At 38.1% G+C, this 16,457-nt stretch overlaps 1 protein-coding gene across 1 annotated transcript in view; it reads left to right on the forward strand.

The window, feature by feature from the left end:
* Positions 1-5,667: 5,667 nt before the first annotated feature.
* Positions 5,668-16,457, forward strand: part of Adgrg4 (adhesion G protein-coupled receptor G4) — a 133,091-nt gene continuing 122,301 nt past the window's right edge. The window contains exon 1 of the mRNA XM_090327178.1: positions 5,668-5,737. Coding sequence (XP_090183304.1) covers positions 5,668-5,737 — 70 coding nt within the window. The remainder of the gene's footprint in view (positions 5,738-16,457) is intronic.

Raw genomic sequence — 16,457 nt, forward strand, 5'->3', positions numbered from 1 at the left:
TATTTTCCAGTTATTTCATTTGAATTACATTGGATTTTCTCAGAAAACTACATAGTGGTTTTCTTTGAAAAATAAACCACATGCAAATGATTAAAATGCTAAGATGACAAAAGCATATGTGGTGAAAAGTGAGTTTTCCTCCCACCCAAGACCCCTCAGCCCTTTTGAAAGCAACTATTCTCCCTAAAGTGTCATTCCAGAGAATTATATTGATGTAGCCAACTATGTAGAAACTCTATTGTCATTAGATTATTTTCCTTGTGCATTAGCTCTTTGGCATCATGAGAAAATACTTGACACAGGATAGTGATTCAGCTTCCCATTACTGTAGTTTAATTTCTGACACAGGCTATTTCAGAGGCAGACTGAAAGACTGGAGTCCAACAATCCCTTTCAAGAACCAGCCCCAATGATGGAGTCTATTAGCACACCTCATATAGTTCCACAGAACTTCCCTATAGTACCACACTAGGGACCGAGCATTTTTTAGCCATTTGAGGGACACCACTAATCTTCAGACTCTAGCTATCTTCAATTCAGCAAGTATTCATTAAACTGCTATTATAACTCATAATTCAGGCACTATGTTAACTCTTGTAGCAGGTGACAAAGTGAACAGAGATGAATTTCCTTGTCCGTAAGAATCTTACACTGTACTGGGGAGGAAAGACAATGCTCATTCATGTACCAAATATTGATTTTTTTCTCTTTCTGTGCCAGGCAAAGCATGGAACCACTAAATAACATGGAATTCTTGCCCTTCTAGGACTTAGGGTTTTGTGGGACACCAATGAGCGTTTATGATGTATTTGTGTAGTATCAACAAACAGGAGAGGGATGGATCAATCCTTTACAATTATTCCACAACTCCTTGTAAGCCAATGGATTGGAGAGAGGAGGTTATAAAACTTTGGCACTCCAACTCTGAGCCAAGAACCTTTATACATGTTGTCTTATAATCTTCACAACAATAGAACATGAGTTTCATTATCCATGTTTTACCAATAGGGACAATCAGAGATCCAGAGATGTAAAGCACCTGGCCTTGGATAACACAGCTGGGATTTCATGTGAGTCTGTCTTTTCAGCCAATCCTTAGATCTTAACCATTTCATCAATCACAGCTTTTTTTGTGTATCTGTGGGTCATGTGGCTTGAACACTCAAGGCTACCACTCTACCCCTGGGCCTGGGCGTTGTACCTGAGCTCCTCAGCTCTAGGGTACTGCCCTACCCTTGAACCAAGTCTCATTTCCTGTTTTCTGCTGGTTAATTGGAGATAAGAGTCTCAGGTCCTTTTGTGCCTGGGCTGGCTCTGAACCTTGATCCTCAGATCTCAGCCTCCAGAGTAGCTAGGATTACAGGCATGAGTCACAGTGCCTGTCCAATCATTCACAGCTTTTGCACTATGTCTGCGAATCAGGAGATCTCAGTTTTAGCTCTTGTGCTTTTACCAGCTTTCTGATGGTAGGCAAGTCATTCTACTTGCTGGATGTTAGGGTCCTTGTTGTGACTTTTAGAGGCTGAGAGTAGAGGATGTCAATATGTTCGTGTCTTCTTGGCCTTTGCTTTCTGCTAATAGTCCTTGAGTATCTCCATCTTCCATTGTCTCAATAAAGTGTAATGAACCTTATTTAAGTAAGCAAGTATCATTTTAATATATCCAGCTTAATTGAAGCAATAATTAACTAGGAATTCAAGATAATACTTAATGAAAATTGGGAAGGAGCCCTGAAATTAATGGGTTATTGCAGGTATACAATAACCTGAGAACTTTGCTCAGGCTGATTTTATGCTTCAGAGAACAGCCCTATGACGTGCTGCAAGGCACAAAAAGAGGATCTATCCCAGTCAATATGCCCCATAAAGTCAAGAGCAGAGAGGTTGGTTTGATTAGCAAAGGTGATCAAGGCTCCCTGTTTTCTGCTTGTATCATATAGTGTCAAATGCAGGGATTTGGTGAGCAGATTTGGTCATTTGTATAGCAAATTCTTTGTTGAGGCTCCACAGAGACAAAAGGGTAGGACATCAAAGGGATTCTGTTCTCAGGTAAGCTTTTCTCCCTGTCCTCATTCTCTTTCCTCCTGTGTTCTCCCCTTCTCTCCTCCTTCCTTCTTTTCATTTCTCTTTTACTACTTTCAGTGGTACTGGGAAACTCAAAATTTCTCCATCAGCCTCTTTCTTTAAAATGTTTTATGAAAGCAACAATTATTCACGGAAAGAAACCAGTTTGCATGTAATTGTATGAATTATGCAGGTGTCAAGCTTCATTTTTTCTTTTTCTCTTTTTTCTTTTCTTTTCCTGTCAGTTTCCATTACCTTTTTTTAAGTGATAAAAAATATATTCTTTTGGAAAGCAAACAGTGCATAACCATAGATGGTATAAAGAAAATCAATTTCCTTTTATTCTTTCCTTGTCCTGTTTTCTCACCCTTTCTTTCTCTTCTTTCCTTAAAATATAGAATGTAGATGAGAAGGAAAGAATAAAGCAATATAGAATTATATTGTATACAGAAGAAACTTCTTCCCGCTCTGCCCAACCTCCAGTCTATCATTCCATGCCTGACATATAGACTTACTTATTCCTTTTAGTGGCTGCATAGTATTCTGTTGTTGAATGTCCATTGATTTACTTATTGGATGCCAGGTAAGTTTCTGAAACATGCCTTGGAATTGTTATAGAAGTTTAGAGGAAATGTAAGAAAGATATAAATTGGCTTGTTTGTTGCTGAAAATTCCATTTTATAGATAGCGATCATATCCATTTCTATAGCACTTTATGCTTTGAAAATTGCCTTTGCAATATCATCTTATTTGATTTTCTTCTAGTGCAGCTCTGGGAAATAGGCTGATTATTATCTAAATTTTTACAGATAAGGAAACTGAGGCCCAGGGAAATTAAGGAACCGAAATGTGTACAGTCTCAAAGCTATTTACTGATTCTCAGTGTAGTCCTCTTATGGCACTATAAATTTAAGCTGCACTTCATCTCAAAAGTCACAAAAGATTTAGATATCCTTTTACTCCTAATCTTATAGTTTAGAAAATCCATCCAAGTCATACAAATTGGCTTATTATTCTAATGAGAATAGTAGTTGAATTCTTGGTTGAGATGAAGAGTCTGGTTAATGGCTGGTTGTTATGGCCAGCTTAAGATTCATTTGGTTTCCTAGTTGACTTCTGTTATATTAAATGTAGCTCCAGATTCCACTTAGCAGTGGAAAGAAATACAGTGTGTTAAATTATCCGATAGGAAAGGAAATGCTTAAATCAGAAGTGAGCCATTCAGAAATGTATTTATTTAAATCAGAAAATGCCCATCATCATTCTACTGTCAGATTTCTGTAATACATGCCACTAGAATCTGTGGTTTTAGCCAAAATTTGTATTTTAACTACAACTGTTATTGAAGAAAGGGTGACATTTTTGTGCTGTTTCCTAAATAAAATATTCAGGTACAATTAATTAAGGAGAGATGAATAAATCCAATAAGATGGTGCTAAAATGGTGGTCAAGTTTCTCCATATAGATCTGCTTCAAGAATAGACATGATCTGAGGAGTTACTTTTGTCAATAAAGTCTTGCATAGCGATCTTTTAATCCTGCATGATCATTACACAGCAGATATGCTGAAAATCTCATATTGTCACCACAGATATGTGTAAGTGTGTATCCATTAAAAATTAAGATGAAGCAATTGGGATGACATGAATAAATAGGATGGTGTCTTAAAAGGGATTTGGGTGCAGTGACACGAACACAAGAAGCCCATGTGATAGCGAAGCAGAGATCAGAGTGTTGCATTTGATTTAAAGGAAGATGGCTAGCTGTCACTCCATCAACATAGAGAGAGGCCAAGACAGGGTCTTCCTCACAGGCATCTGAACGAATTAACCCTTTTGATCCTTTGACCTCAGATATCTAGCCTCTAGTGTTGACACAAATTTGAAAGAGGCTTTTCAGTAACTTAAATTGCCATTTTTCCTAAGGATTGGAGGATCATGCTAAAATTTAAATAAATATTCCGAGATTGATATACTACTGGAATAATAGTGTTTGAATGAATGCTGCTTTTGTGTCTATTCCTAAATGACATCTCGCTATTAAATATTGTTTTGAAAAAAATTTAAAGAAAATTCTTCTTCCAGATTTGGCAGGCCTGTTGATGCTGAGTATAGGAGGTCTTGTGAATCTGATTGTTGCATTTTGCAGTACAAACAACGCAGAAACAGATGAAGCACACACACACACACACACACACACACACACACACACACACACACACACACAAATAACACTTGTAGTCTTCCCAACAACACGAGTTTCCATCATGGTCTGCCAATTTTTGACCATGGAACACATTTTGTCTCTGGTGAGATCCATGCCGTGGAAGTTGATCAGGCAGATCTTGCCCTGAACATCCTCAGGAATTAGCTTGGACCTCCGAAAGGCAACTTCATCATTCTGCACATCAGCAAGGCTCACTGCGTACCCCGACACTTGAAGCCATCACATGCGATTTTGGTTCCTTGAGTCCTTGTGACTAGTGTTTCCCCAATATTCCTTTTTTCTCCCAGTCCTGGGGCTTGAACTCAGGGCCTGAGCAGAGTCCTTGGGCTTTCTCAAGGCTAGTGCTCTATCACTTGAGCCATAGCACCACTTAGTGCTTTTGCTATTTATGTGGTACCAAGGAATCAAACTCAGGTCTTCATGCATACTAGGCTAGCACTCTTACCACTAGGCCAAACTTCCCATTCCCCAATATTTCTTATATTGAACATGGCCGGCGCTTTCACATCGTACCAATCTTTCTTAGGAAATAGATCAACCACTTCCTTCTTGGCTCCCTTTTTGCCACTTTTGTAAGGCACTTGTTCTTGCTCACTGTCATGTTGCTGTTCAGAGCCAAATAGCAATGGGAAAAACTTGTCAGTTTATCTACATCATGATGTCTTCAGTAAAAAATAAAAATGCTTAAGAAGCCTGAGTTTGAATTGGGAAAACTGGAGCTTCATTCTAGTTCTAGAAAAGCTACTGGGGACAAGACTAGTGCTAAAGTCAAGCAAGCTGATGGATATGAACCACCAGTCAAAGAATTCATTTAAAATTCTGATTTTTAATAGTGACAAACAAAAGGCCTATTTGTGATGGTTAAAGTAAAGAAAATTACAAAATCCAGCTAGAAAGTTAAGGATCATTAAAACTACAGATAGTTGGGTTGAAATTTATGAATTAAAGTATTGCACTGTGTTTTGCAGTACAGAGGATGAAACCCAAAATCCCGTGCATGCTAGGCAAGGACTATTCCACTAAGCCATATCTCTAGTTCCAAGTGCATCATACTTAGTAATCATGCATCTCATGACTATCTTCTCCATTGGACTAGCTGCTCCATTAAAGTCAGTTTCTATCTTATCTACATAGTCCTGTTTTCTCAGTGAATAAAATGAGGACACATAGTAGGAATTTAATAAAATTTATCAAGCAAATATAAAGAAAAATCAGTCAGTAAGGTTTCAGCCAGGGTGAATAATTAAGACATGAGGTTGACTGACATAGCTTAAAGCCTAAGCTGTAGTGGAAAGAAGTGGGCACATATACTTAGACATTTTTTTTGTTCTGAAATTGAGCTGGGCATATTTTGACTTTTTGAATGCAGGTTCAGACAATGAAAGAACACATCGTATATCAGAGACTTTATGGATTGCTTCTCGTGTCAAGTTTCATCTTTCTTTCAGGTAGGAAAATGCATTCTTATTGTTTCTTCCACTACCTCCTATGATCTCAGAAGTAAACCACTTGAACTGTTGGGCTGTCTATGAACAGCCTTCTATTGGGCAATATGATTATGGGGCAAGGAGGAAATCTATTCAATTGCTGGAGAACTGACCTTAAGCAGGCAGAAGCTTGGATCATTGCTTTCCACCAATCTGAAATGCCATTGATGGACAATGTACCCCTAACAAAAGACTTTGAATTTCTTTTGCGTTCTTTCCTCCCACACCTACTGCTTTATGTAATGTTCCCTGGGACCTATTGTACAATCTTTCTGCCCATTATACATATGTGACAATGATCACAGAATACAGGGAAAGCTGATTCATAATGATAAACAAGCATATATCTGAAAGATGGCAGACCTTACCTGTACCCTGTGACAGGAGCAGAGATAGACTCTTTGTTGCTATTTTGCAGTGAATATGATTAAGATGGTTCACCGACATAATTGGTAATTTGGAGACTTTAGGGAGAGGTTTGCTTGAAAAACTGCAATCCTAGTAATATTAAATAAATTCCATTAATAACATTGTTCATTTATCTCATCAGTCTTTATATGAGAGGTCATGAGTTGCCAGTGAATGGCAATACCTGATGATATTGACCTTAAGTGCCATTTGAACAAAGCTCAGGTTTCAGAGCTAATCTGGAAAAATACCAATTCATCATCCCTCCCACAAGCAAATACAGGCTGGCTCCTTGCTGAGTGCAGGGCCTGATGGGAAATTGTGTTTCTTGCAATAAAAGTTGAAATGGGGCCTGCAGGGCATAGTGGCAACTCTATCACCTGGTTTACCTACCTGCTAAGATGTTAATTCATCTTTCCCATGCCTGTTTTTAGAAAGGCAAGAAATGGTGCTTTCTCTATTTCCAAAATATCTAACACAGATCTTGATGTAGAGATTAGACACTTGTTTCATACAAAACTGCTTAAATATGGGCTGGGAATGTGGTTTAGTTGTAGAGTGCTTGCCTAGCAGGCATGAAGCACTGGGTTTGATTCCTCAGTACCACATAAACAAAATAAGCAGGAAGTGGCACTGTGGCTAAAGTGGTAGAGTGCTAGCCTTGAACAAAAAACAAAAACAAAAAAACTCAGGGACAGTGCCTAGAACCTGAGTTCAATCCTCAGGACAGGCCAAAAAATGCTTAAATAAATACAATTTGAAATAATACTTTAGACATCTTTATTCTGGGGATGTATGTGACACAAACCTTCATGGCTTTTGTATGAAGGATCATGGAATAGAATCAGGGATAGAGTGATATAGTAGAACAAAAATAGATGAGTATGTGGTCCTGAATAACTGTGGATAGGTTTTTTTTTGAGGAATACCACTAATAACTGAAAATTATGATAAATATGCAGAATAAAACCTTGAAGAAAGAGAGGCCAGGAATGGAGGTTTATACCTCCAGAGGTGAAGATTAGGTTAGTGGTCAGTGTGCAGTCCAGGCAAAAAAAAGTTGGTAATGACCTTTCTTAACAAACAAGCTACATGCCTGTAATCTCACCCACATGGGAGGCAAGGCTTGATCCAGGGAAAAATATGAGACTATATCTGAAAAAAAGTAAAATAAAACAAAAGGATTAAATGTATGGCTGAAGTGGTACAGTGCTCAAGTTGCAAGCACAAAGCTCTGAGTTCAAATCCCACTTCCATACAACAAGTTTTGCAAAGGTTAATCTAAAGCATCACACGGTTGTCCACACTACTTTTCTGTCAAATTTATGAGTCAAGGCAATGATTCTTTCTAGGTTAGCAAATAATTAAGTACAATTGTCCTTCCACTGGTGACAAATGCATCATTTTCTTCCTGGAAAAAAAGCCTTTTGTCCTTGAAACAGTAATATAACTAAAGTTTTAGTTCCCTTCTGGCGCCAGACCAGTCACCAGCATCCTAACTGTGAGGGTCATTGTGAGGCAGAGATTAAGACTAGCTCAGAGCATGACTCAGAAATGCTCTACCTGGATGGAACTAGAGTGAAGTAAGTGTTTTCATAGAAGAATACCAAAGGTCAAGAAGAAGGAACTAGATGTGTCATAAAGTCTAATTGGCAAAAGCAGGGTCAGCAAGAGGGGACCAAGTAAACTCAGAAGTTGCATAGTTTCAGGATACAGCAGGACATGCAGGATGAAGCTGGAATGGAGTGGGCCCAAGACTTGGGTTGTCAGAAGGATTCATCTTTCCTGCTGTTCTGTCTTAGTTGGTTTCAGCTGCTAAAACAGAATACTCTAGACAGAATTGTTTCAACAGTAAGTATTTATGTCCTAAGTTTACAAAGATAGGAAGATCAAGATATTGGCCCATCTCTTCTGGACTTTCTTTTTTTTGTAGGTTGTGGGGCTTTAACTCTGGGTCTGGGCACTGTCCCTGAGCTCTTCAGCTGAAGGGTACCACCCTACCCCTGGAGCCACAGAGCCACTCCCTGTTTTTTAGTGATTCATTGGAGATAACAGTCTCACAGTCTTTAGTGCTCAGGCTGGCTTTGAACCGTGATCCTCAGATCTCAACCTCCTGAATAGCTACGATTATAGGCATGAGCCCCGCTCCCGGCTTTGTTTGGTACTTTTTTGTTTTTGCTCTTAGCTGACACTCTTATCACCTGAGCCATGGTACCACTTTTCAGCATTTTCTGGTTATTTGAAGATAAAATTCTTGCAGTTTTTCTCTCCCTAGGCTGGTTCTAAACATCAATTCTTAGTCTCCTGATTAGCTAGTATTATTATCTTCTTGGGTGAGGAGACCGCTGGTATTGAATGACACACGATCATAGGGCACTGAAGTCAACTTTCTTGATAGATAAATTCTCACACCGAAATCCTTTTGACATGGCAGAGACCTAGAGTCATGTTAAAAAACATCATTCCAACGCTGGGGAGGCCAGTATAATCCACGTCAGTCAGGATGTGGTAGCTCTGAAGAGGCAAAGCAAGGTATTTGGCTTACCAGGAAAAGTTCCATTTTTTGAAGCGCTCATTTGGTGAGAAAGAAATGTGTTGGGGGTGAACACTGAATAGAAATAATAAATTTCTGTATAAACTCTAGAACTGTCCTATCTAAATGGTAATGATTTGTGAAATGGGGCTCTGTAAGTTTTAATTAAGATAAATTCTTCAATTCTAAATCACATAAACCCATTTTAAGTGCTCAGTTGCCTCAAATACATATCTTGCTACCACAATGAAGTGTATAGGTGTAAGGATATTGTTATAGAAATGAATAGTACTACTTTAGAGGGTTATGAAAATTGGCCTTTTGAGAAAAGACCTTTTAAGAAAATGGTTTTACTGAAATACAATTTACATACCATAAAATCTACCCAGTCAAGGGGCAAAGTTCAGTGACTTTTACTGCATGTACAACATTGTTACAACCCAAACCAATGTTTAATTTTAGATTTTTATCAACCCAAACAGAAACATCAAATGCTCTAATTATCCTCTTTTCCATTACAGACCCTGGAAATGATAGTCCTACTTACTCTATGGATTTTCTTTTGTGGACACTTCCTAGAAATGGAAGCATAAAGTATCTGGCCTTTTGTGACTATATTCATATATTATTATAAGAATATTATATTATTTGTGAAGATTCGTGTGTGTGTGTGTGTGTGTGTGTGTGTGTGTGTGTGTGTGTGTGTGTGTAAACCAGTCCTGGGACTTGAATTCAGGGCCTGGGTGCTGTCTCTGAGGTTTATGTTTCCTTTTTTTCCCCCTCACGACTAGCACTCTACCACTTGAGACTTGAGCCATACCTTTATTTCTGGCTTTTTGATGGTTAATTGGAAATGAAATTCTAAGGTTCCTGGCTTGTAATTTGTTACGTATGCACTTTTGTGTTAATCTGCTAGGCTAGGAATTACCGAGATGTTATCATAACTTCATAGAGCCCTTGTAGGAGGCAGAGGGCTTAGGAATTCCACTGCTGGCTAATGACCTACAGTCTTTCTTCTTCTGGAAAAGGTTCCTATGTTTATCCAATTACCCATCCCGCAATCTTTCTCTTTCCTGTTCTATCTGACTCTGAGTTTACAACCACCTTCTTTTATGCCCCATCTCTACAGTGTCTGCTATGGTCTGAGCCTTCTTTTTCTTCTCTTAGAGCACTTCAATAGCCTCCTGACTAGAATCTTTGCTTCTACCATAATCTATTTTCAACATAGTTGCCAGTGACTTTTATTATATCAATTACATCATGCTATCTTTTTACTCAAAACTTGCCAAAACGTCCTCATCACAGAATACATACAATACAAACTCTTGCAAAAGATCTAAAAACCACTATATCATCTTTTTTCCCACTTCTTGAGGCTGACTTTTCTGCCACATTTTTTTCTCCCTCTTCTCCCTCTGTTCCAGACAAACTGACTTCCTGCTGTTCCCCGAATTTGCCAAGTCCACTAAAAGGACTTTTGCCATGTGATTGCCAATGCCAATGTCTGGGCTACTGTACCCTGTCTCTTTGTAAGTACTTTCATCCCCTAGGAGTGAGATAAAAAGCATTCTACCTCAGAGAGGCTTGACATAACTCCCTACCCAAGGTAGACTTGTTATTCCCTTCATCCATGATTTCAATTTAGCCTGTTGTTTCCCTTCAACGCACTTCTCCCAATTTGTCTTCCATTCCTTCCCTTTTCCTCTCTACCCTTTCATTTTTCCTTTGGTGTGTGTGTGTGTGTGTGTGTGTGTGTGTGTGTGTGTGTGTCTGTGTGTGTGTGTGTGTGTGTGTGTCTGTGTGTGTGTGTGTCTGTGTGTGTGTGTGTGTGTGTGTGTGTGTGTACTAGAACTGGAGCTTGAACTCAGGGCCTCATATTCTCACTTGGCTTTTTTTTCTACTCAAAACTGGTGTCCTACCACTTGAACCACATCTTTACTTAAAGTATTTTGCTGGTTAATTGGTGATAAGCATCTCTTGGACTTTTCTGCTTGGGATCCTTGGATCTTAGCCTCTTGAGTATTAGGATTACAGGCATAAGCTACGCTCACCCAGTATTGTCATTTTCATTACAGGTTTATTGACTGACTCTCTGACACACACATATGGTCTCTCTCTCTCTCTCTCTCTCTCTCTCTCTCTCTCTCTCTCTCTCTCTCTCTCTCTCTCTCTGTCTGTCTGTCTTTCTCTCTGTCTCTCTGTCTCTCTCTGGGATGTTGCTGACAAGGCCAGTGATCTTGTATTCTATCTTCATTCTTATTACTTTACAGTAACACTAAAATAGAGTGCTCTTTGACCACTGTGGATTAAATTAATTTTCCAGACGGGAGTCTAGCTTTATAAATAAAGACATTTACCTTGTTTGCTGAGACATAAACCTTGAACCTAAGATTGTGAAGGAATAATCGCATTATCTATGTGAGAGTAACCCCTCTGCGGCCTGTTCCAGGAACTTTTGTCAGGCTGCATATATCCTGGAAGGGGGACTGTGGTTGATAGTTCTGTGACTGCTGACTGGTAGATCTGGCTTATCTAAGGATTTACATGTTTATACACAAGACTCATAACTGTGGGCAGTGGGTGACAATATTTCTAATTCTCTGTGGCTGCCCACCTTATGACCCTGTTGATGTGGGTATCAAAATAACCCATTATCAGGCACCTATCTATATCTGCTCAGACAACCATAATTTTGCTAGAACAAAATTTGATCTATAAAACTTTTCAAACCTCCAAACCATTGAAAGGATTAATGATACTAAGAAGCAACAGCTATCTTATTTTTAAAAAGCTTCATATAATATGGAAATATAAGGCTATTTACCCCCTCCTGTTGATAAATATTGACATTTTCCAGTTGGAAGACATGAAGTGCCTTTGGCAGATTACTCATCCCTGGGGTACCTCTGGTATGCCTTCCCCGAGAAATGCTCTGCTTTCTCTTCTTCCACTGATAGGATGCCTTGACAAGTTCACTCTATAATTGCACTCAAACATATGTAGTATTCAATGACCATCATTGTTGACACATTTTTCCCTAGGGTCTCTGGTTTCGTGAATAATGACATCTATTTTGTGAGGTGAGACATGGATTTAGAGTCCAAAATTTGGTTGAGATTTCAACCTTTCATGGAATTGTAAGTTGAATTATGCCTTTGTTACAGTTATATGTTGAAGTTCTAACTCTTAGAACTTGAGGATGGAATCTACTTTAGAAATAAAGTCATTGCAAATATAGTTATCAAAGATGAGATCATATTGGATTGGAGTAGAGCCCTAATCCAATATAAACGGTATCTTAATCAACAGATGAAATTTAGACCCACATGTGCATACAGGGATCATATAAAGCTAAAGGAAAATACTACGCCAATATAGTCACCCATCAAATATTGCCAGGAAACAATCGCACACTAAGAAAGGATTTCTTCTTCACAGTCCTAAGAAGGAAGTGACCTTGTAACACTCTGACCTTGGACTTCTAGTCTCCCACATTGTGTGATAATAGATTTCTGTTACTGCAGTAATCCCGTTCATTGTTAAAACAGTGCTAAGACCCAGATATTTGCACACTGTTAATATTACTGGTGATATGGAAACAAGAGGTTTATCTTTGTTCTTAATGTACTATGTGAAGCTATTTCTTTTGTCTTCTTTTCCCCTTAAAGTTTATCTCATATTGCTACTGTATCTGACTTTGGTGCCTGCTATATTGTATATTCGTTTGATTTGTGTATTTGAAAATGAGAAGGTAAGTGAAAACCAAGATAAGTGGGAGTGGGTGGGGAGACGGAAAATGGGAGAAAAATATGGGAAGGGGTAACAATGTTCAAGAAGTAATGTACCCACTACCTGATGATATAACTGTAACCCCTCTGTACATCACCCCAACAATAAAACAAAATTAAAAAAGAAAAAGAGGCAGTATTGTATCCTAAGGACTACAAAAAATTCTTGGTTCAGGAAAAAAAGAGCAAAGCAAGTCCCCTTGTGGATTGAAAAAAATACACATTAATTAATTCAAGTATAAATATGTCTTAGATACATATTAAAGTTACCACTAAAATACAAAACAGTGTATAAACTAATAAGATATAAAATATTTAATAATTACATATACTATTGACAGTGTATGTAATGTATATCTACAATGAACTCAAAGCTGGGCACTACTGGCTTATGTCTGTAATTCTAACTACTCAGGACGCTGATATATGAGGATCATGGTTCAAACCAGATAGGGCAGGAAAGGCCATGAGACTCTTTTATCTCCAATTAGCCACCAGAAAAACAGAAATGTTGCTGTAGTTCAAAGTGATACAGTGCTAGGCTTAAGTGAAAAGAGCTCAGGGACAGCACCCAGGCCCTGAGATCAAGCTTCACTACTGACATTAAAAAAGAACTCAAGTAACTCAGAGTTTAATTCAGTTTAGTTATTATGCAATTATTTATGTAGCACATATGCAAAAAGTAATATTTATATATTCCTATATGTATGCATATCCCTATATACCAGTATTATAATAAATCCAAAATGTGTATACATATGAGATATAATGTATGTATATAAGTATATGCAATTATTACATCATACACTACATATTACATATCTATTTCATCAAATTTAAGGCATGTCTATCAACACATGGATTAACATACCAGTTCTGAGAGCTATTTACAATTTTCATCTTAATACATTTTTGTGATTATTATTATTAAGGAAATGTACAGAGGGATTACCGTTACATACATCAGAAGATGAGTACATTCCAATATAGTATCTAGTGAGAACCACTGCTGCATTTGGTCATTTTTTTGTCCAACCATTTCTGTCCTCTTTGTACCTTAGTGTGTTTTTTCATATATTTGTATTGCAATTAATAGAAGGGTTATATTATGTTTACCAGATAAAAGGTGCATTACTTCACAAATATTGATACCTTTTTTCATGTCTTGGTTCCCATTTCCCTCACCCCACCCTTGCCCCTCATCTTGGTTTCCCCCTTTCCCTATCCTATTTCAAATAACCAAATACACATATATACAATATATCAGATAACAAGGTGAAATACTGTAACAATATGAGATAAGCAAGGTACAGCAAAAGAGATGAGAGATAACATAGTACATTAAGGACAACAATCACTCATTATATGGCTTTTGTTTTAATATATTCTGGAGGTCCTTACATTTAGCATTATATTGTATGGCCTATGTATCAAGATTTTGCTCTATTGTAAATCTCTGCTAGGAGAGCCCAAGGTTTCTACTGATTATAACAAATGAGGGAAACCATTGAGCCTATGTGCCTTTGAGTCTGACTTACTTCACTTAACATGATTTTTTCTAAGTCTTTCGATGTCGTCCTTTCTGTCAGCAGCATACAATTCCATTGTGCATAAATACCACATCTTGTTGATCCACTCATCAACTAAGGGACACATGGGTTGATTCCATACCTTTGCTATGGTAAATAGTGCTGCAATGAACATCGTTGTGCTAGTGGATTTAGTATGTCATTGTTTCTGGACGATTGGGTAAATGCCAAGTAGTGGAATTGCTGGGTCATAGGGGAGTTCTATGTTTAGTCTTTTGAGGAACTGCCATACTGCTTTCCATAGTGGTTGAACGAGTTTGCACTCCCACCAACAGTGTAGTAGTGATCCCTCCTGGCCACATTCCCTCCAGCATCTGTTGTTGTTAGATTTCTTGATCCTGACTATTCTAACTGGAGTGAGGTGGAATCTTAGAGTTGTTTTGATTTGCATTTCTTTTATAGCCAGAGAGTTCAAGCATTTCTTCATGTGTCTATAGTCCATTCTTATTTCTTCTTCAGAGAAGACTCTCTTTAAGTCTTTGGCCCATCTTTTAATGGGATGGCTGTTTCTTTGGAGATAGATTAGGAGTAATTAGTTTGGGAGTGATTTTTTGAGCTGTTGATATATTTTAGATATGAGGCTGTTGTATGGTCAGTGAAGATCTTCTCCCACTGTGTAGGCTTTCTAGTTTGCAAGCTATGTCCTTTGCCATACAGAAGCTCTGCAGTTTAATGCAGTCCCACTTATCCAGCCTTTCTCTGATTTGTTTTGTTTCGTGGTCCTTATTAAGAAAGTTTCGATTTGTTGTTGTTGTGATTCTTGGTCCTTATTAAGAAAGTTTCGACCTGTGACAAGGAGGCCTAGTATATCTCCTATTCCTTCTTGTAAAGTATTCTGTGTGTCAGCTTTTACCTCAAGGTCTTTGATCCATTTGGAGTTAATTCTAGTGCAGGGTGACAAAGAAGGATCCAAATTTAGTTTCCTGCGGGTGCTTAACCAGTTCTTCCAGTTCTTGTTGAAGAGGCTGTCTTTCTTCCATTGTATTTTTTCTCCCTTATCAAAGATTAGGTGGCCATAGGTCTGTGGGTTAATATCTGGGTCCTCAGTTCTATTCCATTGGTCTTCAGGCTAGTTCTTGTGCCAGTGCCAAGCTGTTTTGGTCACTATAACTCTGTAATAGAGTCTAAAGTTTGGTATTGAAATTCCTCCAGCACTTTTTTTTTGTGCTGAGAATTGTTTTTGTTATACCGGGTCTTTTATTATTCCATATGAAATTTTGGATTGCCTCTTGTATTTCTTTTAAGAATTACATTAGGATATTGATGGTTATTGTGTTGAATTTGTAGATAGCCTTTGGCACGATTGCCATTTTCGTGATGTTAATTCTTCCAATCCAGGAGCATGGGAGGTTTTTCCATTTCCTCAGTTCTGCTTTAATTTCCTTTTTCAGGGTTTTAAAGTTTTCGTCAAAAAGGTCCTTTACATTCTTAGTTAAGGTAATTCCTAGGTACTTTATTTTCTTTGAGGATATTGCCAAAGTAGTTGCTTTCCTGATTGTTGTGTCGTTCCTCTCATTGTTGGCATATAGGAAGGCAGTTGAGTTTTGAGGGTTAATTTTATACCCTGCTACCTTGCCAAAGTTTTGAATCAGCTCAAGCAGCTTGGGAGTGGAGTCTGTAGGGTTCTTTAAATACAGAATCATGTCATCTGCAAAGAGGGATAGTTTTACTTCCTCTTTCCCTACTTGGATCCCCTTTATACTTGCTTCTTGCCTTATTGCACTGGCTAGGAATTCTAATACTATGTTAAAGAGTAATGGAGAGAGTGGGCATCCTTGTCTCGTTCCTGATTTTAGAGGAAATGGCTTTAGCTTTTTGCAATTAAGTATAATCTTTGTGTGCTTTTTGAGAAATAGTGAGGAATTCATGCTCATAAATCCTGACCATGTGAAAATTCCATCTACTCACACTCTCTAAGATCATATAAGAGCAGCTGGGAGTTTGACCTAGTCTTGTGGTAGAGTGCTTGCACAAAGCCCTAGGTTCAGTTCCTCAATACCACATACATAGAAACAGCTGGAATGTCACTGTGGCTCAAGTAGTAGTTTTGGGAAAGCCCAAGGACACTGCTCAGGCCCTGAGTTCAAGCCCCAGTACTGGCAAAAAAGTAAAAGAAAGAAGATCATATATGACAATAGACCTGGAATCTCAGTTCCCAAACTTTGCAGTAGTTTTATATTTCAAGGAGAAACATGAAGGAAGGGCAGAAAACTCATTATAGAACACATCCCATCTGCACTTCCTCCTGTTTTCAGTTGAAACAATTGTTTGGATAGTTTGTATTTTGAGGTTCTAAACATTTTACTCCCTGATATTTTAAAAGAATGTATTCATTACTTTGAGCATCTAATAAGGAGGAGTTC

This window comes from Megascapheus bottae, chromosome X, assembly GCF_031878675.1.
Source record: "Megascapheus bottae isolate mThoBot1 chromosome X, mThoBot2.hap1, whole genome shotgun sequence".
Taxonomy (NCBI): Eukaryota; Metazoa; Chordata; class Mammalia; order Rodentia; family Geomyidae; genus Megascapheus; species Megascapheus bottae.